General features: G+C 41.4%; 1 protein-coding gene across 14 annotated transcripts in view; it reads left to right on the top strand.

The window, feature by feature from the left end:
• The first annotated feature begins 320 nt into the window (after positions 1–320).
• The window catches only part of adgrl2a (adhesion G protein-coupled receptor L2a), a 94,304-nt gene continuing 67,737 nt past the window's right edge, over positions 321–26,887 (top strand). For 11 of the 14 annotated variants that reach the window (XM_070832726.1, XM_070832722.1, XM_070832725.1 and 8 more), the window contains exons 1-2: positions 7,033–7,219; positions 22,418–22,602. In XM_070832726.1, the coding sequence (XP_070688827.1) occupies positions 22,527–22,602 (76 nt within the window). In that variant the 5' untranslated portion in view covers positions 7,033–7,219; positions 22,418–22,526. Of the gene's footprint in view, positions 876–6,399; positions 6,473–7,032; positions 7,220–22,417; positions 22,603–26,887 lie in introns of those variants that run through there. The other 3 variants (XM_070832718.1, XM_070832731.1, XM_070832719.1) reach the window with 2 other exon arrangements.

Here is a 26,887-nt window from a genome sequence, read left to right as displayed (position 1 = left end):
GATCAGCCTCTCTTTGCACGGCTCCACACTCCGAGTCAGCGCGCATGTGGAGTCCATGTCAGGTTTCCGTGCAGCCCTGCGCTCAGACGGCTCCTGCACACGGCAGCCAGCTCTCCTCTGCACTGGCGCTGTTTACTGGAAGCCCGCTCCGCGCCGCTTCCACCAAGTGTCTCAACACTGTGAGCGGGATCTTTCTCCACAGGCGAGCCGCAGAAACTTGCCCACTCTTCAGTGTCTCATTCAGAGGAGCCGGGAGAGCAGCATCGGCGGCTAAAGAGAGCGGTCTTCTCTCTCTTTCTCTCTCTCAACCCCCCCTCACTCTCTCTCTCTCTCTCTCTCTCTTTCTCTCTCTCTCTTCCCATTTTTCACCAGACACTGAAAGCCCCCCACTCTGTCTTTCCCTCTCAGTCACTCGTTTTTTTTTTGGGTCCCCGAGCTGCGCGTCTCCTCTTCTTGTTTGTTGTTGCCGCTCCGGGGGCGAAGGCGCACAGGACAGCCGAGATTAGATGAGCTGCTCTGAGGTGCAGTAGGTGTTGATGAGTGAGGACTGAGCGCAGCAGCAGCAGCAGCAGCAGCAGCACCTTGCTTGCCATGGAGGTGTGCGTCCGGGGCAGGGGACCGTGCGGGCTGAGGGGGGGACCCGCCGCCGCCTGGTAGCCAGCCTCTGTCCCAGATAAGGGGAGCATGCCTCAGACCTGCAGACTCTCTCTCTCCGCTGCAGAGGAGTTCCCATCAGACTGTCTTTCCACAATCTGACTTTTTTTTTTTTTTTTTTTTTCCTCCTTCCTCTCACAACTCACATCCCTACTGACTTCATTTTTGTTTTTATATATATATATATATATCCCGTTTGGCTTCACTGCTTTTCAAGAAAGGTAAGAGTGCTCTTTTGTTTGTTTTTCCTTTTGCGCGGCAGCCTCATCACTTAACTTCATAGATCAGACCCTAAAGCAGTAATTTGACAAGTTGATGTGGAGTGTTAGTAACTTTCCTCTCTGTTGCTCGGCCGCTTCAGAGCCTCTGTTTGCCTTCTGAAACGGCAGCAAAGCAGCTGAGTTCAGCCTTGCAGTTAATCTGAGCTACTTTTTAAAAGTAGGAGACGATCAGGTGTTACTTGGAGAGTCACCGAACAATTACTAAGTCTCTAAAGCAGGACACCTCTTCTTAGAGCGATTTAAATAGTTTGAATGGTCCGTGGTCAATTGAAAAAGAGTTAATCAAAGCATAACCAGATGTGGATTGATCTGTTCGGCTGCCGAGTTTGGCTGAATGGAAACTATTTAAAAAAAAAAAAAAAAAAAAAGTGGGGGGAGCGGCGCATTTATGTGACCCAGAACATGTAAAGCACCATTTAATTGGAATGTATGCCTCCAGAGTTGAAGTGTAGTTTGTTGGTGGTGCTGCTGGTCACCGAGGCTTTTTAAACCCACTGATGGTCTTGTTGGTCTGAATGGGGATTTATGCTGGAAGCTGTGACCTGAGAAGCGATGTCGGTGTGATTCTTGAGCGCATTCACGGGCTAATCCATTATAATTGGGACTAGGCTATTTGTCCAAAGAAAGAAAAGAAAGAGAAGAAGAAGAAGAAGAAGAAGAAGAAGAAAAACAGCCAAGCCTCGCCTACCAATGTAATAATTAGTTTTGGCCACAGAGAGCCTATGATGCAATGAGCTACAAGCGCAGGAAATGCCATGGAAATCAGTCAGAGGGAGGAATAAAAATGAAAACACACATAAAAGGGGGCTGATTTGGCTGCTTTAGACTTTATTCCAATCCAGTCAGCGCAGGGTGGCTGCAAAAATTAGATCCCCTTACTGCACATTTATTATTTAGGCCTACCGATTCCGAACGCGTCTTGTCAACCATGTGTTAAAGAGTAGGCAGCGGAGGCGCACATGCGGTGCGGTGTGGTGGTGTGTGTGCCTCTCCTGGCCTCGAGAAGCACACAGCGGCCAGCCGGTGATGCATGGCAGCCTGGAGCACAGCAGTAATCTTCAGTGATCGATCAGTGGATTGGGTTAAATTTAGCCCCACTCTTCACATGCCCTGCGTTTTTCTTTTTCTTTTTTTTTTTTTTTTTGTTTTAAGGTTGTGCGTCTGATATTATAGAGAGGAAGCTGCAAATTCCTGCCTGGATTAAGAGTCCATGAATGTGCCTCATTTCTGTCTGGTGTCCAACACATTCATCATAGCTGTCCACCAGAGGAACATACAGTCACTGTGAAATCTGACATTTGTTGAGCATTTAGCCAAATGTGCATTTAAATGATCTAATTACGACGATCCTGATTGAACAGGCACGACCTTTTCTGAGGCTGTACTCTTGAGATGGTAGGAAACACAAGGATGGTGGTGTGAGGGTGAAGTGGCTTTATCTCCCTCGCCATAAATAACAAAGTGACAATTCAGTAAAATACAAAGGCAGCCCATTTATGGATGTGTGTTGAGTTTTCAGGAATGTGTAAGAAAAAAGCTGATACACACGCTTTCATCAGCCTCCACGAGCCACACGTCTTGTTCAAGCCTCTCTTCTGGGGGAAACTCCATTTTCATGTGTTTGTGCATAAAAAATGAATTAATACAAGTGCAAATTCCAGCTGTTTGGAAGGAACATATTAGCATATCAAAGTGGTCAGAGCCCTTCTACAATGGAAGGAGCTGTATTTTGTGCCACTGGTTTTGGCTGAGCCTGAAAGGCTCGAGAGTGAGTGTGTGAGCTGGTAAAACTGAAGGACTTGTGTATATTCCCCCTTTCTTGTAAGTAGGTCCGTATGACATCGTGTACATAACACAGTCTCTCACTGGTACGTGTTTGTGTGTTGGTGTGAGAGAATATGTCAAAGCTTTCACACGCTAACAGGCTGATTGTACAATGACTCACAAAGTAGTGTAATAGTGTAAAAAAGAAAACATTAGTTTACGTTTAGTATTAGTGTAAAAAAAACAACAACATGAAAATAAAAATTCTTAAACGTGGTTTGGAGAGAATCACTCTCTCACAGAGCGAAATCATAGAGATTGTCGTTCTGTTTGTAAGTGCCTGTAAAAACAGGTGTGTCTGCACTCTGTGGAATTAATCCAAAACTACTTTGGAATGTGGATTAAAGAGGCAAACTATCAGATGTCTCAGAGCTTGATATCCTCAGCGCGAGCATGCCATTATGAGCATTTTACCGCTGAATCCAGCGTCAGAGAGCACCTTTTTCAGTCTGTAGCCTTGTCTCAGTGGAAGTGCGTCCGGTTTCAAAGAACTGCAGCTGGTCTTGAGCTGCCAGAGGACCAGATTGCTCCTCTTTGCTTGTGCGTTCATCTCCACTCGCAGATCAATACAGCCCAGCACGCGTCTATATGGGTTGGGGGGGGGAGACAAAGTGCTACATCTCACTCTATTCTCAACTCTATATCGCACTCTCGCAGCACATGAGACGCTTATGACTCAGTGAGTGTGAACGGGTGAGTGGGTGTGAACGCAGCAAAATTTGTGGCATTACGGACTGTTGCTTAATTTTCTGCTGGCATTATGTTTGTCCCCCAGAACAGCAGCTGAGCTTTTGTGCCATCCACGGATATTTGACTGGTGCATTAAACAGATCATAACGCAGCTTTCATAGCCTCTCCAGATTTTTTAAATTATAACAACAAGCCAGGCACTTCCACTCTGGCTTTATTAAGGTAATTTGTTATTGATTTAATCCAATAAAAGTGTGCACACACACTGACCAGTGGCAACATTGGCTCACTTTGTTTTTGTGTCGTAGTCTCGCAAGCGTGGATATCAGCCTGTTGTCTTTGTCTGAGCAGCGATTGGCGAGTCCATATGATTGATTTGAAGGTTGCATTGTGCCTGAGTGGATCGTTTGTGCTAGCGCTACACTATACGGGCGTCCCGCTTTTATTCATGGTGAACACCACCAAATTCAAGCTCATTTTTTCCCTTTCTTTTCTTGAGCATCACTGTCTTTGTTGCCAAACCGTGTGTAAGTAACAGGGACCTATTTAAGTTGCAATTCTGACAAATGGTGTGTTAGCTACTTCATTGCAAAATCCAGCAAATGATGGAGGTTGTGAATGCGTCACAAGTAGAGGATTGTAGAGAGCATTTAGATTTACATCCCACTGCTTATTTGGCGTGTAAATTGTGGGTTTGTGTTTTCAGATGCAATCTTTTCTGTTGCTAAACCACCTACATGGAGTCATACTGTGCAGATAACTGCTCGCCATTAAAGGGAAGAAACAAGGCTGTAAAAGAAAGCTATGGCAAATTTGATGTAATGTGCAGGCCTTTGGTGGGCCAAAATACCTCCCCTTTCATGGCTGATTTTATTTTACGATTGGCAATCAGTAAAATGCAGTGCGCCAGCGTGTTCCCCTCCCTGCCATTTTGTGAAACATTTGTTTCCACTTGCCAAAGGCCTCTGGTGCAGCGGGGGATTCGGTGCCCCTGAAATGGCAGGTGAAACTTTCTGCTTGCCTAAATAATTTCCTAGCAGAACATTACACAGCAAGGACATAGGCGGTGGAAAGCAAGGGTCAATTCAAACTCCGGTGACAAGAAACAACATGGATATTAGCTGATGGCTCTCACATAACCCTCTGTGCACTGGTTAAGTGGCAGCTTCCCTGAGCTTATCTGGCTTTTTTTTTTTTTTTTTTCATTGCTTCACTCACTTTGTGCTTCTCTGAAAGGTACTTAGAAGAAAAGGAAGTGCAAAGTGCAAAACTGAGTCGTAAAAATTGTCCTCTGGTCATAAAACGATTGGGTGTAACATGGTGGCCTGATTTCCAATCGTAGCTCATGTATTTTACATCATGTTGAAAACACTGGCAGTGTTCTGGATAAGATATGCTGTGTGCTATTAGCAGTGTGTGTTTAGGTCACTCCCAATGCGAGTGAAAGAAACGTCTGTCAACATAGCGCTGTGCAAAAAAAAACTTCAGGAATTTATCACCAGAGGGATTTTTTTTTTACATGTTACTGTTTTACAGATTTGGAATTAGAGCCATCACATCAGTGAGCATTAGTTTGTATCACTTAAATCATTTTTAAAAAGATAATAAGGACATTAGAAACATATTTGTACTTGTTGAAAAATGTCATAATTATTTTCATAATTACATTTTATATAGTTATTTTTCTTGCTATCATTTAATTTGTTACATATGTTCTTTTTTTTATAATTTAAAGAAGACTAACAATATAGACAACACACACTCATACACATAAATGCTCACACATACACACACACACACACACACACACTGACCCTGTCTCATTCTTTGTGCTATGTGAACAGGACTTGTCCTTATCTGTGCACAGCTGCAACACTATTTGGGAAAATATTCAATTTCTGTGTGACAGAGGAGAACCTGGGAGGCAAGGCTCTAAGCAAACAGCAGTTATTGCAGCTCTGCCATAGCAGCCGAGAGCAAGGCCTGGCTGTGAGAGAGGGGGGATCTGCGGACGTCTGCCAGGGGAAGGAGTAATGTCTCGGCTGGATTATAGGAGAGCGAAGCACATCCACACTTAAAAGCCCCTTTTCCAACAAGACAGGGCTGTTATTTAGGGATGGTGTGGGTAAACATGCCAGGGCAATATATTTCCTCCATATAGGCAGCATTTGTCCTTGACAATTGCGACTCATTGCAAGTGAGATAAGTTTTACTCCCCCTGCCTTTTTTTTCCCTCCTCTGTTCAAATATGATTTCACTAATGGCAGTTTTTTTTTTTTTATTATGTTTTTTTTTTCTGGGGCTGTACTTCAGATTTAGTTGTGGCTGTCTATCAAAATGATTTACATACCTGAGTTGGGTCGAGTTACATGCTATTTAGCAATTATGCGAACTGTGATACTCCCAGAATATTGAATGCAAAATTCAGAACTGTTTGTGTCAGTGATAGCAGAGCAGAAGCAGAAGTAGCCACAACCCAATCGAAAACGGAAAAAAAAAAAACCCCACCAATAGCTCCTTTCAATTGGTGAAAAAGGAACTAAGAACAGGTTGTAATTCAATAAAAATATGTGTATGTCTATTGATATACTGAGAGCGCTTTAATTTCACAAACTACAGTAGACGCTCACCTAGATTCAAGTCTTCATGTTGGAATGCATTTTTCAAAGCAGCGTTGATTTTGAATGATCAAACACGCCAAGCATTAAAGTCAAACTGTGAAAAAAATATGAGCCACGCAAGTAGATGCACTCTAAAACACTGTGCACTGGCTAATTTGCAGTTGAAAATCTGCCAGTCACATATTACTTCTAATGTTCCCTTTTTTAAGTGCCGCTGCACGTTTCATTCTATATGCCTTTGTGGTATATGGTCGCTTTGGAAGTCTGAGGCTTTGATAAATGATATTTTATTGTACAGTATTTAGTTGGGGAGTGTGGGAGCTTTGTTCTTGTATTGTAGTTGCCAAGTCAGATGGAGTTGAGCGTCTGGTCTGGGAGTTTCAGAGGAATATCACAGGCATAGTAAGTTGCTAAAAACTAAGCTAATCAACAAAATAATTGTCTGTTCAATTGCTACCATGCCAGCGACATCAAACACAGCCGAGGTTGAAAAAACAATCAAATTATCTCTTAATGATTGCTCACGCTGACAGATGAGCATTTGTTAGTTGGTTTTGTTTGTGGGAGACATATGTGAGGAAGAAAGAAGTTTGTGGTCGCTCACTCATAAATTCTGTGTACATTTTAATAACCTACATAGATATCCATCATCACCTGTAATGAAAACAATTTTATCTTATTATGTGGTTTTTGGCACTGAAACAGAGAGAACTGTATTAGTCTATTAATTTCCTGCAGTGAATCATGAATCCTGCTGCTTTTATCTTCGCACTACCCTCCATGTGTGGTCCACAAAAAATGTTTCTGTTTCCTCTACAGACTAAAGTTTGGCCCCTATGTCTGCTCTCCTCTCTCTCTCTCACTCTCTCTCTCTCTCTCTCTCTCTCTCTCTCCTTGCGTCCCTCCCTCGCTCTCTCCCCCCTCTTTCTCTGTCTTTCTCTCTCTGCGTAGATAATGTCTCTGCAAATGATTTAACCGCCCTCGTTGAGGCTCCTTCCAGTAATTGAACAAGCAGAGACTGGGTGCTTTACAGGAAAACAATAGTCATATTATCTCAGATCTCGAGCCACTCTGAGATTCATCGAAACGCCACCTTGGATTGGACTTTGCGGGCTACTTCGGGGGGTCTGAATTGAAGGCAGGAATCAGGTTTGCTTTCTCTCCACTAAAAAAAGTCACGGCAAAATGGATGCCATTAATTTTTTGCAGTCATGATGTATTGAAAGTGTCGCAGGATTGGAATGCATGTCTTGCAAGATCCACCTGGGGGTAAAGTGCAGCTTTAAGAAGCATGCGCGCGAGCGAGGCTCGGTAATAATTAAACAGAAATGTGTTTTGCTTGTAGCAATAGTTAGTGCAAAAATATTTGCTAATTATACAATTAGAAATAATTGGAAATATGATATGATTTTAACAATTATATTTACATTTATGCAGAATTTACACATTCTTATTATTTATTAGTTTTATTGTTGTTTCTATGCTTTTCTTTTTGTTTTTTGTTTTTCGGGGGGGTTTACGCAGACAAATCGCTTGACATGAAAATGTGGCTTGAACCCGCATGTTTCAGTGTGATTGCTTCAGGTTGGAATTTGTTTTGTGTTTTTTCGCAGAGCAGGGGGAGCTTTGATTGTGTTGCTGTGGAGCAAAATTGACCTTGTGTGTCAGAATGAGGTTTTTCTACGCCTTGTTTCATACAGAGCACTCTTAGACTGAAATGGCCTTAGGAGGAGTTGTTCTTGACAGAGATGCATTGTTTCAGGCAGCCAATAAACCACTGCACTGAGTGGCTACATCTGTGAACCTCATCTTGACTACAGTGTGGGGCTAGCAACAACACGGCAACTGTCACAGCTGCACCTGCTGCTGTCTCAGTACAGAGCCTCCCTCTCTGTTGCCCACAGAACCGCATCACTCTTCTCTCCGTGACAAGCCAGAGGCGATGGTCTCTGCTTGGGTCAACTGGAGAGAAGCTTCTTGGGAAAACATTTGAAAACAGAGGACAAAATGTCAGTCCCGAAAAGAGATGTTAAAAAGAAAATTTCTGCCCCTGAGGGCCAGGATTTGGTTCCATTGGAGCTTGGGTATAAAATTCCTGTCTGTAAAACATAGAGGGGTCTAAGAGCGCTGGCTTACTAAAACCTGACCACCACTTGAGTGTTCATTCTTCAGCGCATTTGTCCAGCTACAATAACAGTCTGAGGTATGATACAACAGCAAAATGTCTCCCCCTAATATTGTAAGTGATGAATATAGATAAATGGAGCTGACTCTTCTGTACACACACCGCCCCGCTTGTGTATTGAGGCGATTCAGAAGATGATCTGATCAGCTAAGAAGAGATTCAGGAGCATTAAAGGCTTTTAAATCTCATATGTACTCATGTTCGCTACGCTTCTGGTAAAAGTCACAGAGCTAGGATCTAGTATTGAATAGCATTAACATTTACATAACATTTTTATACACACTTTATTTGGTTCAGTGAATACCTGAAAGAGAAAACAAGAAGCAAGAAATAGCTTGTAGAAAATGACTATTGGATCATCATGCAGAAAGATTATTGGAAAAGGAACAATGCCGAGAGGATTTTCAGCCAGGACTGATGCAACATGTCCACTTTCCTGCCAAATTGAACTTAGGAGTGTGAAAAGCAATGCAGGAACACGAGAAGTGGGGCTGACGTGAATGCAGATAGTGTGGGATTAACACAGGGGAAGATTGAGCGACAGTGGCCGGTGACGTCCCTTTACAGCTTTGCTTGTACAGCTGTGCCAGGCCTGGCATTCACTGCTGCCTGTTGGATCCAACTCCTCCTCCGCTGCCGGGGGGTTAGGTAATGAACATTTTAAATACTGCAGATAAGTTGAGCTTCTGAACGTGTGTGTGTGTGTGTGTGTGTGTGTGTGTAGGTGGAAACATGAAATTATTAATGTATTTCTAATGAAAAGTGGAAAGCTTAGTATCGACACCTCGGCGAGTCTCTGATTTGGTCTCTTTGGCATATGCAAGGGAAAAATACATATACAGGCTGCCCTAATAATTAATTGTACCTCCTTTTAAATGAGGTGTGAGGCGGCTCTGCTGGTGTGAATTCTGCCATAAATCACACATACCCTGACTGCTTTATCCATTAGACCGACCTGTTTGTGTAAGTCAGCTTTTCAGTCCCTAGCAAACTGGTTTTAGTAATTAAGACACGTGTGAGAACTGCAGCCTCTACTTCACACCTGGTATATTATCGCTAGATATGTGGAGAAGCAGAAATAATGGAATTAGCCACAAAATGACAATCCAGTTTTTATTCTAGGCTTCATTTTAGGTTCGTCCATATTAGGAAAGCACATGCATGAGTGTCATGTCCATGTTTTGACGGGCGTGACTAAAATTGTTGCTAAGGGCTGGTATCAAGAATGTTAATAGTTTTTAATTTGGAATCACTGGTCACCTTTATTTAATGAAAGCAAGAATTTTAATAAATTACTAAGAGTTTAAAAGACATTCGCTTTCCTAATGAGGACCATGCATAACGTCAACTTTTATTTTTAAGAACAACAGCCTTGTTTTCAGCTTTGTGATGATGAATTTTTCAGCTAAACTAGATGATTTTTATGTGTTTTTTAGCTGAAGAAGTTGGAGACAGTTTTTTTCCCCCAGTCCATCATGGAAAACTTAATCTGAAAAAGTCGAAAGTCGAAATCCCCAAATATGGAAATATATAGTTTTGGCATTTTATCTTCTCACGTTCCGATCTATTAAACAGTAGACAAACTTACTGGGCCTGCAAAAGTGTAACTGTAATTTGTTAAAAAAAAAAAAAAAGAGTCAGGTTTTACAGACTGTTTTATGTAGCTGACTGCAACTACATAAAAACAGTCTGTAAAACCTGAAATTACTTTTTGAGGAACCCTCTTTATTCAGAGTTGATGACACTTATCGCCTTTGTCTCATTTATTATTTTTTTTAAGATTATTTTTTGCACTATTTTATTCTTTATTTGAAAGTAAAGAAAGACAGAAATGGCAGGGGAGAGAGACGGGATACCATGCAGCAAAGGGCCGGGCTGCACTGGACTGGAACCCGGGCCGCTGCGGTACGGACTCAGCGTCACCTGAAGAAATCCGAAAATCCGTAATCAGCAAGCAAATCTTAATCTTGATATACAATATCTACTACCATTTGTACTCTCACAGTAACTATGCAACAACTTTGAGCGTTAAGCCAAACATATGTTTTGTCCGCATTAGTCACCCAGTGATAAAATCAATGTGAGGTTAATTGATGACCAGACAGAAAGTTCCGAGCAAGCTGCACAAAATCTCAAACGCAGCATCTGTGCCTGGCAACACGTTTCATTTTTAGATTCAGCGTCAGCAGCTGAACTAGTGTGATGAGTGCTATTCTATTGTAGTTGATGGAAATGGGGGGGGGGAAAGCAGTGTAAAGAGGACAGTCAAATGGGGGCAGAAATGAGCGAATTTTTGTCATTGCAGTGGGGCCAGTGGCATTTCTGTCATTCATCAGCCCGAGCTGATTACTACTGAGTCTGGAGTGAGCTGACAGGATGCGGATCCTGCAGCTATTACCATCAGAAATAGGTCCACCAGGCCAGGGGGTAGGCGAGGAGCTGCAGCTCAAAGAGGCCGAGATCTGCCTAAAGGATGGACAAGTTTGCCGTGTTTTCCCCGATAACATCTATCTAGCATAGAGGTAGTATATTTTATTTAGATATTTAGCAGTGCTTCGAAAAGTCTGCGGTTGATGAACCTCAGGAACTTTTGAACGGCATTGTTAAAATATAGCTAGCAGAAACTGAGGCCGAGTCCAACAATCAGCGAGTGATGGTGAATGTTGCAGACACTGCAACGCCTACTCACTTTACTGCAAGGTCCAGAACAGCGATCTTTTATTCTCTCACCTGAAAAAGCTCATAGGCTCTTGTGCATAATGGAGGCAGTGTAGCAAAGGGAGGGGTGTGCAGACATTACTCAGGGACAATGCAAAAATATTCTGAAGTCATTGCCACAAGACTCTCAGCTGCATACTTGATATTTAAACTTTAACAGAAGTTAAACATCTTGCGCCAAGGCAGAAATGTGTAATGAAGCTTTCATAACACGATTCATACAACTGGAGCATGCAGCCATAGCCTCAAACAAAAGTGCTAATTGACGCCGTGGATATTTTGGTGTATAAAACATAGAAGGACGACAGAGATGGAAAATATTCACAAGACAGGACTGAATATTTAGTAGCTAGACAAGAATGTCTCCTTTGAAGTTACAGTGTTTCGCTGCTTTTAACCTGTGGTTGTTATTCACACACTTTTTTTTTTGTCAAGCCACATTTTACTTGTATTTGTGGAAAGTAAATCAAGACATTGCTTCTAAAGCCAAAGTTCATTTTTCTTGTAATTTTTTCAATGAAAATGAATAATTTTTTTAAATCTGTGAATCATTCACTTGGGTGCTGTACGATACAAAAGATGCTCACCATAGCGGGAGGTATTGATCTGCTTTTCATGGATTGTTTGGTCGCACCAAAGTATAAAAATGTGTTTGTAATTAAACATAACCTCAGTCTTATCACACTAATCTATCTGGTGCTTTTCTGTGTTTTGCAATGATGACTGATGATTTCAAAAGGTGCAGGTGGCGGCAACAGTTAAAGGTTCAACTGTGCTTATGAATTCAAGGTAGTGCCTCATACCAGTCATACCTTGGACCACATCAACCTATTAATTGTATAAAATGCAAACCTCTTTGGATATAAATGAGCTCATTCTATTCTCTGAAACCTTTTTTTTCATATTTCTCAATGATCAGATCACTACAGGTTATACACAAACACAAATAATTCTGGTCAAGAAAAGGTAAAACTTGCGCAATGATATAATTTACCACCCACTGTAGACAAATAAAACATAATCTTTCATCTACACAGCTCACTGCTTTCGTTTGCTCTGAAAGGTGCATAGTGTTAAGAAACCACCTCACAGAGGCGCTTGTTGTTGTTCAGAGGAGAATTTTCTTCGCCAGCAAGAGCCCTTGTCGAAGTATTACCTTCTCTCCCAACGTGGGACTTTGTTATCACGCTCACTTCATATTCATAGTGAGTCTTATTCTCCTGTCATTATTTTGTATAACTTAGAGCTGTAGCAATTACACTTCAGTGGATTACCTATGCAGAGATACAGAGATTAAAATCTCTGCTTCATACTACCTCCAGCACGGCGGTTCAAAGGTGCGACCTGCACTGCAATCCGCTATCGTTTGGCAGAGCACAAAATTGGTCAACCTTTCAGAGTTTGTTTGGGAATTTGAATCCCTTTGGTATTCAAAACAGGAGGGCCTCATGACAGGAAGATAATTTCCTAGTGAATGTTTTATCGCAGTCCGCTTGACAGTCTCCTGTATCTGCCTGCTCTCTCTTCTTGTGTCTTTAGATTCCCCGACTTTGGTCCAGTTATTCAGAGGGAGAAAAAAAAGAACAAAAAAAAAAAAGAAAACCCTATTTGCCCCCCGCCCCCCTTTTGTTATCACAAAAGAGCAAACACATATTAAACATACACAAGGTGCAGAAGCAGTGATTGCTGTATCTGCTGTCCTACTGTGGGTGGCAGGGGACGATAACATAAGCCACAGATCAATTTACATAATTTTTTTTAATCATGTCATGCCTGAAACATGGTCAGTTGGACTTGGGGTGTATTCCTGAAAATAGATATTTCTGCCTATAACACACACTATATCGCTGTTACTGTTTTTGTGTCGTCTTCCTCATGTGGCGTGCCATATGTTAAGATTTGTGCAAAAGCATAGTACGGCCCCTCTGCTCTCCTCTGTTGATCGTAAGCCAAGTATTCGCTTGATGACAGCTCTCACGTCCAAATTGAGGCTGAAACTTTTCCACGTGTTTAAAAATCTAGTCTTTCTCTCAGTCCCAAAGAGGCTGATCCATTGTACAGTAAGCAGGCAGGAGTGAGATCCTATAGCATTGTAGTTATTAACAGAAGGGGGGTGGAATGAGCCAATCTGAGCTTGTTTGCATCACAATCCCCCACACAGGGCTGATGTTATGCTAATGAACACTGTGGAGAAGGCTCAGCCCCAAAACTGTCCTCTCTCTTTCACAGCTGAACGTGGGGAGAGGGCAAGGAGTGGTGACACTGAAACTGCACCAGGAAATCTAATGATGCAGGCTGAAAATTCAAAGCTATTTAAATTACCCTACGTCGTCATGTTGCCGCGTATAAATGCGATATTAGTGTGCCTTTTCTTTTGCTTTGCTTCTTCCCCAAATCTTTGTCTCGTGGTGTTGTCCAACCGAGCGTGTAAAACATATATTTCTGAGCAGCAGCTAAATGGCTTTTAGACATTTTCTGTGTCATTGAAAAATAGGAAAGAAAAAAAAAAAAAAAGAAACGCCAATATACCTTCATCAGGTTTAACAAGCACCATTACCTGTCAGGGCAGTACTGAGGGAAGATTTAGGGCTGACAAGTGATTGCTTTCAGGAAAGACTACACCCACTTCTTTTGTCTGAGCTTCCTGATGAGACACGGTGCTATACCTTGTTTTAGGTTGACATATGCGGCTTCCCCTGTCTGACAAAGGCATTCATGCCATCTTTTAGATTGAAAATAGATACGGCAGCAGTGGGACAGAAATGTGGTAGGATAAAGTAGATTACAGTACATCCACTGCTGAAATAATTTGTGTTGTATTGTTTCTGCTGCAACGCTAAGGTCCTTGTGCTGTTTTCTATTTTAGTGAGGACTGAGATTATGCGTTGTCCCTTATTTTGGCTGTGTTTGTCCTCCCTCTGAGCCACAGAAAGGTTAAAAGCGTCAGACACTGAGCCAAGGTCTGCCATATTATGCACAGTGCCTCATATCTGAAAGAATTAGCACCCATTTAAAAGCATTATATCCATCACTCTAGTAACATAGTCTGCTGCTTTCCAAGCTTGTGCAGTTTTAAGATTTTTTGAGTGCTTTGAGAAATATTCAAAGACAGAGCATCTTGATGCTTTCTGAACAAATTTGTGTTGAGAGAAAAAATATATGACGCATACTGAAGTGCGATGATGGGGTGAATCTAGGTAAAAGCTATCTTAAAGCCACTGTTAAATATACCAGTCACAAAGGAGGAGATGTAGCTCAACCAGCAAAGCAAACAAAAAAAGAGAAGGATTTTGGAGCTTTTAGACGATTGAGATGTGGATTGTTCAAAATGGACTATGACTCAATATCAGGATTGTACTTTCAGTGTAAGCCCAGGATTTACTTAATGACACATCTTTCATTCAAGGATGGAGAAAAAATATTCCCCAGTTTTTTGGTCCTAAAGATCATTTCTCAGCTTCTCTTTTGTGTCTTATTGCTTAAATGAGTAAAGACATGGATAAATGGCTTGTTGTCCCACTTGCTCCACTTCCATTTTAAATGCGTCTCTGACAAGTCATCTTCTCCATTACCTTCTTTGTGTTTTGTGTTGCTGCCCACTACCTTAAAAATTAATCATCCTGTTTAATAACGCCTCACGATCACAGTGCATTATTGATGCTGAGGTCCTTAATAGAAGGACGGAGCAGGGTTTTTAACCATTCAGCAGCTCATTTTGAAGGGAGGAGGGAGGGGGTCACAAAAGCTGCTTACTGGCGCATATCCGAGTAAATACAACACATTATTATCATAGACTAAAACCAGACCCTGTGCATCCAAAAAGGGCTTGGTCCCTTCCCTTCAAACATACATGTTGTTTTAGATGAGTGGCAACACAGAAAATAAATAAGTTACAGAAGCTGCCAAACTCAATTACAGTTTCCCATTGAATGTGACCTCAATGAGCAAATCTCTGACCTCAACTGTTTATTTGTTCGCCATAGTTCAGTTTCAAGCGTGCAAGCAGCATGAATAACTCAAGACACTTTTTACCTGACACTCAATAGTCTTGCTGTGAATGTGCAGTTGTTCGTGTTTTTGACCCCCACTGCTTGACCTTGCTTAGCCACATTGCATTGTATTATTTTTGCATGAACGCAACAATGATTATACTCATGATGAAATTGAGAAGATGAGTTTGGGAGAGTGTCCTGGCCAACTGCCGAGCTCAGTCTGTATAATCCCTGGTTTGTTTACCACTAATTTAGCCATGGCAAACTGGATCACACGACAAATGTTTCTTTTATTGTGTCCTAATGCGCTCTTGGAGCAACACCCCTGAAAAGTATTTATGTGCACGTTCTAATTAGATTGGGTTTCTGGACAGTATACACTGCATATTGCATGCGCTCTGTGTATTCCAAGGTGAGTCATTCTGAGTCAAGGACTTATTGGACTTGATTGGCAGGTACTATCACCATGAGATGTCCATATAATGGCAGGTCTCCCATTCCTGACCTTCCTATTTATCTTGCTGTATTAATGTCAGCCTATTAATTCCTAAGCGGAGGAACATTTGGCAAAGACACCGTTTAACGGCCCTGGCTGAATCATTCTTATCTCAACAGACCTGAAAGGAATAGTTTTGTGCTATCAGCAAGTGGAAATGACATTTTGAAATTTCATTTGAGATAATCCACTTCACTTTCCAGTAAAACATCAAAATTACAACTAGAAATGTATGGAACCTGTATTAAAACTTTGTTACCGTGGCAAATCATCTGGCTATAATCCATGTGGACAGACAGGTGTAGGTATCTTTCAGCACTAATAGGATTTTTGTTGCATTGCTAAAGTGATTATGAGGCTATGGATTTAATATATATTCAGGCAGAGGGCAATGGAGCACTCAGCGCCTTGGGATACAGTTGAAAAATAACATGTGAGACTCATAAAAAACTTATATGTTGACATTTTTAAATTAAGGAAAATGCAATGATAAACATGGCCTTCTCACATTTAAAACTACAGCAGCCGTAGATTTTTTTTGCATCTCATGAATATGCTTTTGACAATGCTTCCATTTTTTTTTTCTGTATACTTGTATTGATAAGTTGAACTGTTCCAGGGTTTGCCTCATGATTGCTTTATTTAGTAACCATGTGTCCTGACCAATGGGGAGTACTCTAATCGATTAATTGAGTGGCTCATAAAAATGATCAATGGTGCAAACACTAAGAGCAATGAGCATGACAAGCACCACGCTTATGTCACACTCTCTGGCTCTCCCTTGCATGCTGCTGTATTTTCTGTGGAAGCGTGGCTTGCGTAAAAGCTAGGTAATGATTCATTTAATCCAAACATTATGATCTACAGATGTAAAAACAATTGTTGTTATGTACCCTGAGATGATGAAATGGGTTTGGTGATACCTGAAAAAGATAAGTAACCACAAAGGGTGTAAATGTGAAAAACAGCCCCCTCAAGGCCATGATTGGTTTGAACGATCTGATATTCTATTTTTTGCTAACGATGCTGTGATCCCTCATGCTTTGCATTGTTATCCCCTTCTCTCTCACGTAGCCATTCTTCTCGCTCCTGTATCTCCTACATCACCCCACCCTCAGTCTCCCCCAAAGTAGCCAAGCTGTCCTGTTGCGCAGCACGCATGTTTGACCTGGTATTTCACTGGCTGAGCTCCTGTCAGGGTCAAGGCCTGTGTTTGGGGCACAAGCAGTCACACAGTGTTTGGTTGGGTGTCATTCAGCCCCTCTGGCCCTGTGCTGCTCTCAATCATTCCCTCAGCGGAGGGGTCAGCCTCTGATTCCTCCCTGCCCCATATCTGACTCAGTGGGGCTCCAGACTCATCCGATCACCAGCCCAATCTCTCTCCTCTGGGGTGCGAATTTTCTGATTTACGCTTGCAAATTGTACATCTTAAGCAGTGTCAAAGCAGGAACACAATCTCTTTTGGGAATATATTTCCTCCACAGCTGATCCTGAGTGTTCTGTGCCTGAGCTCTGTGTCCCCAGGTATTTCAGTTTTTCCCTCAAAGTGGGGAAGAGAAACAGAGATAAGAGGAGTCTTATAGTATGTATGAATTCATGTATGAGGATGCTGTTGGGAAAACCCAATAGAAACCAAATGTGTTCCCCCTTCATTCAACATGTGGTGGTCTGTTGGTTCTGATTTACATTTCAGTGAATCTCCGGCCCCATATTTCCCGTCCTTTGCATCCCTGTGATGTTCCATGACAATTAACATCCCAAGTCTTTCTTGGGTTTTTTTGAAAGCTCAGGGGCTAATTCAAGGGTCAAGCAAGACTTGCAAGCTGTCAATCTTTTATTGTAACTTGACCCCCCTCCCCCACTCAGGTTCTTTATTCTGGGCCCCCTCTCCTTTCTCCCAGACCTCATTTATAGAATAGCCCAACTCTTCTTCTATTCTCCTGTGGCCCTCTAACAGCTAGAGAGGGACAACCAGGACCTTTGTCTATGAAGGCCGGCATTCTTTCACATCTGCCTCTTGTTGTCAGACCCCCACTGCATTCAAATTTTCAAACTGTCCTTTTCAATCAACCCTCCTCCCCTATTTTCTTACAACCCCCTTCATCCCAGTTACTAAGCCTTTTATTTCTTAAGAACACCAAATGAGCTCCAGCAATTCACAATTTTTTCACTCAGTTGTCTATTATAAAGCATTCTGTTTTATTGCGAATATATCAAGCACACATATGTTTAAAGCCTCTGGGTCCATGCCCCTGTGGCTTCTCCATTTCTCAGAGTACTTCAACATCTGTCTGCAATGACTTCATATTTAGCCAAAACAGTGTGATGCCTGTTGACATTTTAGCAATCTGTGCTTAACAATCACAGAAAATTGCCTTGATCATTTGTCTCGTGCATTAGAAACAGCCACGCTGATGATGATGATCCTCCTGATCATCTGTCCATGCCCAGTATAAAGTCGGAACCGCAGCACAGCAACACATTGTTACAGATGCTAACACCTGTTCTGAGATTGAGGGCTATTTAGAAAAACAGTCAAGTTATGATCACCGGTGGTTTCTGTTTCAAGGCGGGGAGAGAAAAGACACCTCCAGCTGAGAGGGAAGACCTCAGCAAGTTTAATGAGGAGAACGGCAGTCAGGCAATCTCCCTCCAGTCTGCGCCTTTGGTGTCTCAGCATGTTAAACACTCACAGCGTGATACAAAATATATTAAAGTATAGGACTGTTATCAGTGATTTACAGAACACCCATCCCCATGTACTAAGGATCTACGTTCTGCATTTTTTTTCGTGGTAGGGGGTCTCAACTGGCCTGGAGGCAAAATTGTTTAAAGGCATTTTGTCTTTGTCTTCACATTCTGACATAGGAGGACTGTAGGAAGCATGCTTCCTCTTTTTTACCCTAAGCAATGATGACAGGCAGTAAGAATACTCATATTGATTTAACACTGCTGTCTCAGTCTGAGACTTATAATAAATTGTTTACATATGTAAACGCAAGCACCCACAGCCAACAAAAAGACACAACTATACTGAAATGCAGGCTTTTAACCAGATATAATTCATGTTGCACTCAGGTGCATCGTATTTGATTTGCAAAAATTAAGGAATAAAACACTACCTTGAGTTAATAGTTCTGGGATTCAGGAGGCAATGTGATGTGACAAGTGTTTTTCTAGATAGGTTTTACAAGTTTGGGGAACTGCACTCAATCCACTGCATTAATCTCAACTGTGATGAGAAAATTAGTGTGTTTATGGGCTCTAATAACTTGATTACAGCCAGAGTAAGTTAATACACCAATTATTGCAGCTATCATGTAAAGACCTCAGCCAGGTTATCTTACTTGTGTCAAGGTTGTAAGCCGAGTAGGCATAGCATCAGTCTTGGCACGTATAGCCCATAGTGTCTGTGCTCTGATTCTGTGCACGCAGCACAGAGGTCACAGAGTGAACCCGATGCAAAGTCGGACTATATGTGATTAAAGGGTGACAAGTCTAGGGATGGTGGGAAAATAAAACTCATTTTATTGAGTGACAGTGAAACAAATTTAATGCTACAACCAACACTTCAAGCGATAGAGCCTGTGTGAACTTGCTCTGTAAAATTTGATGTTAAAAACAATTGCAGTGGCAACTGCTTATAGTGATCACAGTTACAGTCTTTAACTGCTTATATGGATCAAGAGGTTTTAGACAGAATCATCCCTATAATTGTAATTTTCTCATGGCAATCAAGTAGTTCACTCACAGTGTTCATTTCTGGTCTTTTTCTATGTGACAACATATGGAAATATAATGTAAAACTATAGTAATACTATGTTTTTTTTTCTTTTCTCCCATGATAGTTTGACTCACGGTAATTTGTGTGCTTTGCCTGGCTAGAAAAGAATGCTAAGAAAAATAAAGTAATTTTCTCTCAATGAAAAACGTAGTCTCCTCAAAGCTTATGAAGAAGTGCTAAAAACGTGCCAACGGGATGCAGCAGCGAAACGTTGTTTTCCGCAGGCTACCTCGTATAGTCGACTCAACAAGGAGAAGCAGTCACGGCTGACAGTGATGCAGACAGACAGTGAATGCGCAGAGAAAGCTCCTGTGATTGAAGCCGCCTTTGTCAAGTGAATTCTTACTGGCCGGTGGTGTACTGGCCATTTGGCATACCGGGACGAATCTCGGTGGGCCGGTGGGCCGCCAAAAAATCCATGAAGTAGTTGCCGGTTGTGCAGCCATGTCTGTCTCTTTCCAGCCTCACTATTTCACTATTTGTTCTCAGTACACCGCTGATGACGCTTAACCATATAAATAGCGAAGATGTCTGTGTCATTACTCTCTATTTGTTTAATAAATTTACATCATTTAGATGGTAATCTGTGTGAGAAATAAGGAAGAATAAAAATAAATTGGTTATAATAATCATCTGTTGATAGTTTGACCTATCGACTCTATCAAATAACTCTAAACTGGCTGCATTATTACTCGGTAAATAGGATTATTGTGAACCATGTAAACACCTTAGTCAAACTGAACCCTTCATCACAGTATCACAGTAAATTATTTTGTGTATTTCAATAGAGTGAATGAACGGAATTATCCTCCCACACATCTCAACACAAATGTAAATGTGTATGTGATCTAAGTATTGGCCGTCTTACTATGTGGACAAAAGAGTAAGAACTAAGACTTTGTGTGCCCGGATGACGATGCTTAAGCCTGTATGCTCACTATGCAGCTTTGTTGTGGAGACAATCTGCTTAAGACCTCGTTACACTGTATGGACTTTAGGTGTAGGCTGATTATTTGTAGCCACTTGCCTGATAAATTTAATTTGTGCCACATGCACTGATCAGCTAAAAGACAAGGGTCTTTGTTGGAATCCAATATGTTTGGTCCCAGTGATCACCTTTCATTTGTCTGGTCTCAAGACTGCATATTATTCCATTGTAACTAAATACACTGTGGCTGCATGTACTCTGCTCCTGTTAACCTCTTTTAAATGGCTCTAAAATTAGAGGTCTCAGGTGAGACGTAATGTCATACTAGATGAGCTGATTATGGCAGGCTTAATTATAACTTTGTTGCCTAATGTGTGCTCTCCGCATGTTTTCTCGGTGATGAATTATTACACTGTCTGAGAACGCAGACAAAATAGATCAAAGACTCTTCAGGCCGTGGATATTCTCTAGTGTGGAGGAGCCAGCCGAAGCTGATTTGTGCAGCTCTGACTGTACACGACAAACAGAATTCCTCACCGTCTTCTCAGTAGAGATCTCTTGTTAGCTGCTAGTATGATAGATAACATTCAGTCCCTTGCATCGTAACAAACAATTGCAGGCTGTAGACACAGAAAAAAAAGAATGTTGTTTTTGAATGTATAAAAAAGAAGAAAAAAAACAGTTTCTAATGGGGTCCTATGTGCCTTGTTGCCGGAGTGATGCCATATCCCATGGTGAATGTGCTAATGGTTCATGGGAGTGAGAGTACTGAGCTTAGCCCAGCAGTGTAAACACACAGACAAAAGGGAGCCGTTAGTAGTGTGAAACGCATGCCTGGGCGTGCAGGTAGGCATTAGGTTTCACCCTACACAGCTCCAGCACTGTATCCATGACAGGGAGGAGGCCATTTGCTTTTGTAGCGAATGAGAGCAAAAACAAACATTCAAACAGACTAGTACTAAAGGGACAGGTATGGATGAGGTGGGGAGAGAGGAATTCTGGTTTAGAGACATGTAAGGGAGCGGGAGGGGGTGGGGAGGGAAGGGGCTAGAGGTGGTAGATAAGGTGGTTTGTGGTCAGTCACAACAGAGAGAAGTGACCATTTGCTTGGTAGTATTTCGTTATTTGTTTGTTTGGTGAGGGCGCGGGGGTGGAAAGAGTCACAAAATATCAGTAAAATAGAAGTGCTGTTAGCTTTGGACCTCTGCTTCAGCAGAAGTGAAATGACAGTAGAAAGAAATTCTACTGAAATAACACTATAATGTGGCCTATTTAAGGTTAAGTAAATCTGACTGAGCTACCTACATTGTGACACACAATGTTTTCCGTGTTTTGTGCCATGTAGACAAAATAACGTCATGTTAAAATAACATCCGCATTTGACCAAGCCAGACATAGTATGTATTATGAGTTTTCCCATTGATTACTCAGACACAAACCAACCTAATGCAAACCAATATGTCTGCAGCAGGATGAAAAGCTTTTTGGCTAATGTTCACCAAGCTATTACCATGGATAGTTTTAGCATTTAATGTTACTGTCCAGTTAATTTAACATTTCCGCTATGTGGTTGTAAACTTCTGATGCCAAGTCAGTTTAAAGTTGGTCTCTTTTTTCTCTACAGGACGGATTTTTTTTTTTTTAAATCCACAATCCACTCTGTTGTGGAACAACAGAGTGGATTGTGGAAATGAGAAGTCTCAGCATATGGTGAAGTCCCTGCTACCAATCAACATCACTTTAAAATCCCTACTTATGTGCCACTTTGTGTTCTGGGAAAGTACATAACTCGTGTAATTTAAAGATTTAAAAATGCTCAGAAAGGTACCAATGTGTTCTTTGCAGTAGGACCAGAAAACAGAATTTGACACACCACTGATCAGGTTAGCATCACTTGCTATAGGTCACGAGGAGATGGACAGGGAGGGCCTTATCTGTTTGATGACAGCTCCGGTCCCACCCCACTCCCACTCTCTGCCATTGAAATGGTTAGCTACAATTAAGGGATTTCCCTTCTCAAGACTATTGAGCCTCTGGGTTTATTTTAGTGGCAGGCATTGGTTTGCAGCATTTCACAGCTTAAGGTTTGTCACATTTCTGTAGTGGAATGTAAATGTAGCATCAAGTGCTTTGTGATAAGAGTGTGACAGGGTGAACACATCTGTAAAGTCAAACAGGGACAGAGCTCGCGTGTGGAATAAATTTCATCCCTGAGCTGAACGTCTGTCTTGGTCTGCTCCACAGGTGAGAGGATCAATGATGAGCATCTCTGAGACCAGTTGGCTTGGACTTTTTTAATCAGAACCTTTCAGTCACAACACAAACCTGTCACAAACCATCAAGACCAGGCGCCATGGCATGCTCCCTGTGGAAACTACACACCTTCTGCTGGTTTCTCATCACACTAGCCCAAGTACACTCCACAGAGGGTAAGTACATATGAATCATCTTTTTTCTCTAAAAACATACTGATTTGTTCTCATGGCAGTGTTTTGTAATCATCTCCTGAATGAGTATTGTTTTAGGCTCAATGGCAGGCAGTACTGGAGAATATTTTTTGCTTTTGTCTTATTTAGGAATACAGCATTAGCAGTGAAATTGTGACTCAAGCCAAAGCTGCTCCTCCGAGTACAGGCGGTGCTTGCAAGTAATGCAGCTCTGAGGACAGTGGGCACAGGCGGATGGGGGATAATCTTGAGTGGTTTCATTAGTTGGTAAATTGTGATTTGTCTGAGATTTTCTGCTTGAAAGCGTCAGTTGTTCCCAGTGGCATCAGAGCTGGATCCATTTGTAAATTCCTCGCTAAAATGTTCTGTCTCATGGCAGGCACACACAGATTTCACACCTCGAAAAATATAAAGCCTGAATGTGTTTTAATCATAGTGCATTTAGCTTTGATTGAATCACTCTCAGCTGTATCGTAATTACAAGATTTATGCATCCAGAACATATCTCATAAAGTGTATCCTTAACATGTTAGTGTTTAATCACAAGAATAGAGGTGCATTACTTCAGATGTTGGATGATTGGATTTAGAACAAACCAAAGTTGGCATCTTTTCAGTGCAATATATCAGAAGAGTCATCAGATTTGGCTTGTTGGTGCCAACTGTTAAAGCTCTAGCCAACTGTTCACTATACCTGCTTTATTGATTTTTAACAAGCTCAATAATGTAGAATTATTGATTCGAGTTTGGAAGGTAATGTTTTCTCAGGATGTTTAATTTACACTGTAGCAAGACACGCTGCCACGATACATGTGTTTCTCATGCATCATCCGGCTTTGATTTGATCTTTGTTAGTAACAGAAGTCACTCAATAGTAGCTGTAAATAATTATATGTATTCCATATAGGTTGGCACCTCATGCAAAGATAAGTTTGCAAGTTTAATGCCTAGGTATTTATAAGTAAAGCTATGTAAGAGGAAAGTAGCTGCTGTTTCGAGCTCAGTCAGTAGTGTTTGAAAGGTGGGAAGCCAGTGAGGGATCTTGATGTTACAAGACCAACTCCTAATTGTTGGTCAGGGTGCATCTGCCAAAGGGGTTGTACAAACCTTTGTACATGTGGTGAGACTCCTTGTTGACAGGTGACTCCATGTGATTTGTAGGTGAAAACACTCCCCAGGCAAACAGAGAGAGTAAGCAGTGATTGTGGTACACAAGGAAATGCTTTTTTCAAGTCAGAGGAACAGAGGAATAAACCCATTTCTTGATGATATTTGTCTTTCACCTTTTTGTTGGTTCCCCTCCACCATCACATCCTTCCCACTTCCCATCTCAGCTGCAGAGATCAGCCCAGAAACAGTTCATTACAAACAATATCCCCAAGTAAACATGCTTCATTAAACTGCGTCTACCCCTAATATCTTTTTAATGCATTTTATAATTGAATTAAATGGGTTAGTGGAATGCTGTAAATAGTTTAAAGTTTGTTTTTTCCCCCTCGGTTTTTACGTTTGACGAAAGAGGTATACACAGCCAAGGCTGAAGCTGTAGCTGTGGGGGATTGTGTTTCTCTCTGACCTCATTCTATACAATTTATGTCTCATCCTCCACATTTGATTCCATCAGTGGGAAACATGTCCACAAGTATACATGTCTGTGATCTGTGTTTGCTCAGCTGACTCACTGCCATTCCAAGGCTTTCATCTCACATTTTCCTTATTTTCATCTCAACCCTGAAAGATTTTCTTGTATGCATCCAAGTCCTCAGCAGCCCAGTCAGTGGCATTAGTTTCTGAAATTGGTTTGCCATATTATTCTAATTATGCTATATAGAGTATATTACAGAATATATATGTATATATGTGGAGATTTTGAACCTAATGATATAGAGTTGCCATTAAACCATGCTGCGCTGCTTTTATTACAATCAGTACAAAAATACAAAAAAAATAGCCTCAACACCATGAGAGATCTTTTTTTCCTCCCTTTTGTGAACAGCTACTTTTTAAGTGCTGTTTTGTTTATGCGGTACAACTGTTAAAGCTATATTCATTTTGTTAAAATACAGGTAGTTTTATACACTGTGATTGTTTGGACAATCTTGGAACGTAAATTTGAGCCAGCGATCTTGCAGTATGTCCGTAATCCTACTAAAGCGCAGGAGAGCCTTGTTGTGACACAGATACTGCAATCAATATCAATATCAGTATGGACATAATGATAGGAGATTAAATATCATCTGGGATTTTCTAACATAGAACTCAAACATTTTCCCAGTTTTAACGACTCTTGTAAATTCTACAGTTTGGCCTCAATTTAATTAAAGATGCATCAATTTTACACATCAAGTTCAGTTTTTTCATCACAGGGAGTACTACTCAGTCTGTTAAAACAGTTGTCTCATGCCTTCTGTGGCTCTGGAGGGAGATTTCCAAAGTCTACCCTGATGGTATCATCAGGAGTTATTTCGGCTTGGGTTTTGAGACTTTTTCTTTTCTGAAGATTCTTTTCCTGACAACTTTTTTACGGGAAGTCTACATTACAAAGGGGGAGGCTTTGAGTTTGAAAGACATTTACCACGCAGGGAGGATAAAATAAATTACTTATTGTCTCATTACTTATGAGACAACTTATAGTTTTGATTAAATAAGAGAGCACCAATAGTTAAATTCAACAGTCTAGGAAATTGGTTACATTCAAGACCCTGATACAATGTTCATACAGGGAGTCATTTTTAACACAGATGACCATTTTACGGTAGGTGAGACAGGTCAGGAAGCACTAGACATCTCTGTCTATCACTTTAATCACTATGCTTTACTCTGACCTGCTTTGAAATTGTTTTGCATCAACACAAGTTTGCCCTCTGGCATTCAGAGTGATCTTCTTTGAAGCAGCAGGTTTATTTCCTTTTGTCCTACCGATGTCCTCTGCGGATGTCACCATAGCAACTCAACAGGAATGAGGTGAAGGTGTAATTCATGAAGTAATAATATTTTTGCAAAATGTAAAAACTGTGGTGATTTTCTCTTGCAACACATGGTTAAATTGGCTCACATGTCTTCCAAAATAATTTAGTCAAGTCTGGTGGGGTTGAAAGGATTTTCCTGTATCAGCGACAGAATAACAATTCACACCTAGCTCAGCCACACGCTCTCTTCAAAGGTTTTTCCAAAGATGGTTAGAATTACGGTGAGGCAGAATTAAAGAGCAGAGCAAGGATTTTGTGTTCAGAGGTAGGGGGCAAAGTTTGCCACATGGTAGACAAAGTGCCAACAATATATCAGAAAAATATGTGTCTGTGTTATATTTCTCTGGTATTTGTCTGGTGGTGCTGCATCTGCCCTTATTGTGATCAGCTTTACTGTTTTCAAACTGTATTCACATAGTGGATGCCTTTTAGTAATTGTTTTTTTCATCTTAATCATGTGGCATTGCTGGTTTTATAGTTTGCAAACCTTACAATACGTAAAATACCACCCTCTCTAAGTAGGTCATAGGGATTTTACGTAACAGCAGTTGTTTTCTCTAAATTGCTTGTTGTCATTGCATTGCTACAGGGCCTGTAGTGGTTGTGTCTCTGAGGTGAAGGGTACATAAAGAGTTTGCCATGACATAAAGCTGAGTTTCAGTGGCAGAACTTGTGCGAACAAGTCTGTCAGAGAATTTCTGTTCCCTCCTTACACCCCGAAACCACACTATTGTTTCTCGTCAAAGCTTGAAACGTTTGAAGTACTTGAGATTTCTCAAGGGCAACAGGGAAGGGCACCTTTAAAAGTCCGCTTTTTGTGCCATGTGAAAGGGAAAGAGAAGAGACTTAAAACCTTCATCTCAAAGTGAATGGATTGAAATAGACAATCAAGGTGTTCTGAAATGTAATTACTGGAAGTAAAAGCCCAGGGCTTAATATGAGCCAGAATCTGCAAGAACAGGATCCAGCTCCTCCCTGTGCTGTGCCGCCACCTATTTGCTCTGGTTTCTTGTAACCATGGAAGCACATTTATCTAACTTCATGGAGATGGCCATTCCTTCATTTTTTCACACGGACAACTTTTCCCTCTGGCCTGCCCTCATGCCGCACCGAAGTATATCAGGGCAGGCTGATAGTGGTCATCGAAAGCAGATTACTATCTCACAGATAAATCCAATCAGGTAAATTATACATCCAGATATTATACGCCTATTATTCAGAGGCAGACGCTGTATCTGTGCTCACGGATAATCTGCTTTCCATTCTCTCCACTAGGGGCTTCCTTTTCAGCAGCTTTGC

Source organism: Pempheris klunzingeri, chromosome 6 (genome assembly GCF_042242105.1).
Source record: "Pempheris klunzingeri isolate RE-2024b chromosome 6, fPemKlu1.hap1, whole genome shotgun sequence".
Classification (NCBI taxonomy): Eukaryota; Metazoa; Chordata; class Actinopteri; order Acropomatiformes; family Pempheridae; genus Pempheris; species Pempheris klunzingeri.
Note: the sequence above shows the minus strand (reverse complement) of the source record. Positions and strands in the feature narration are given on the sequence as shown.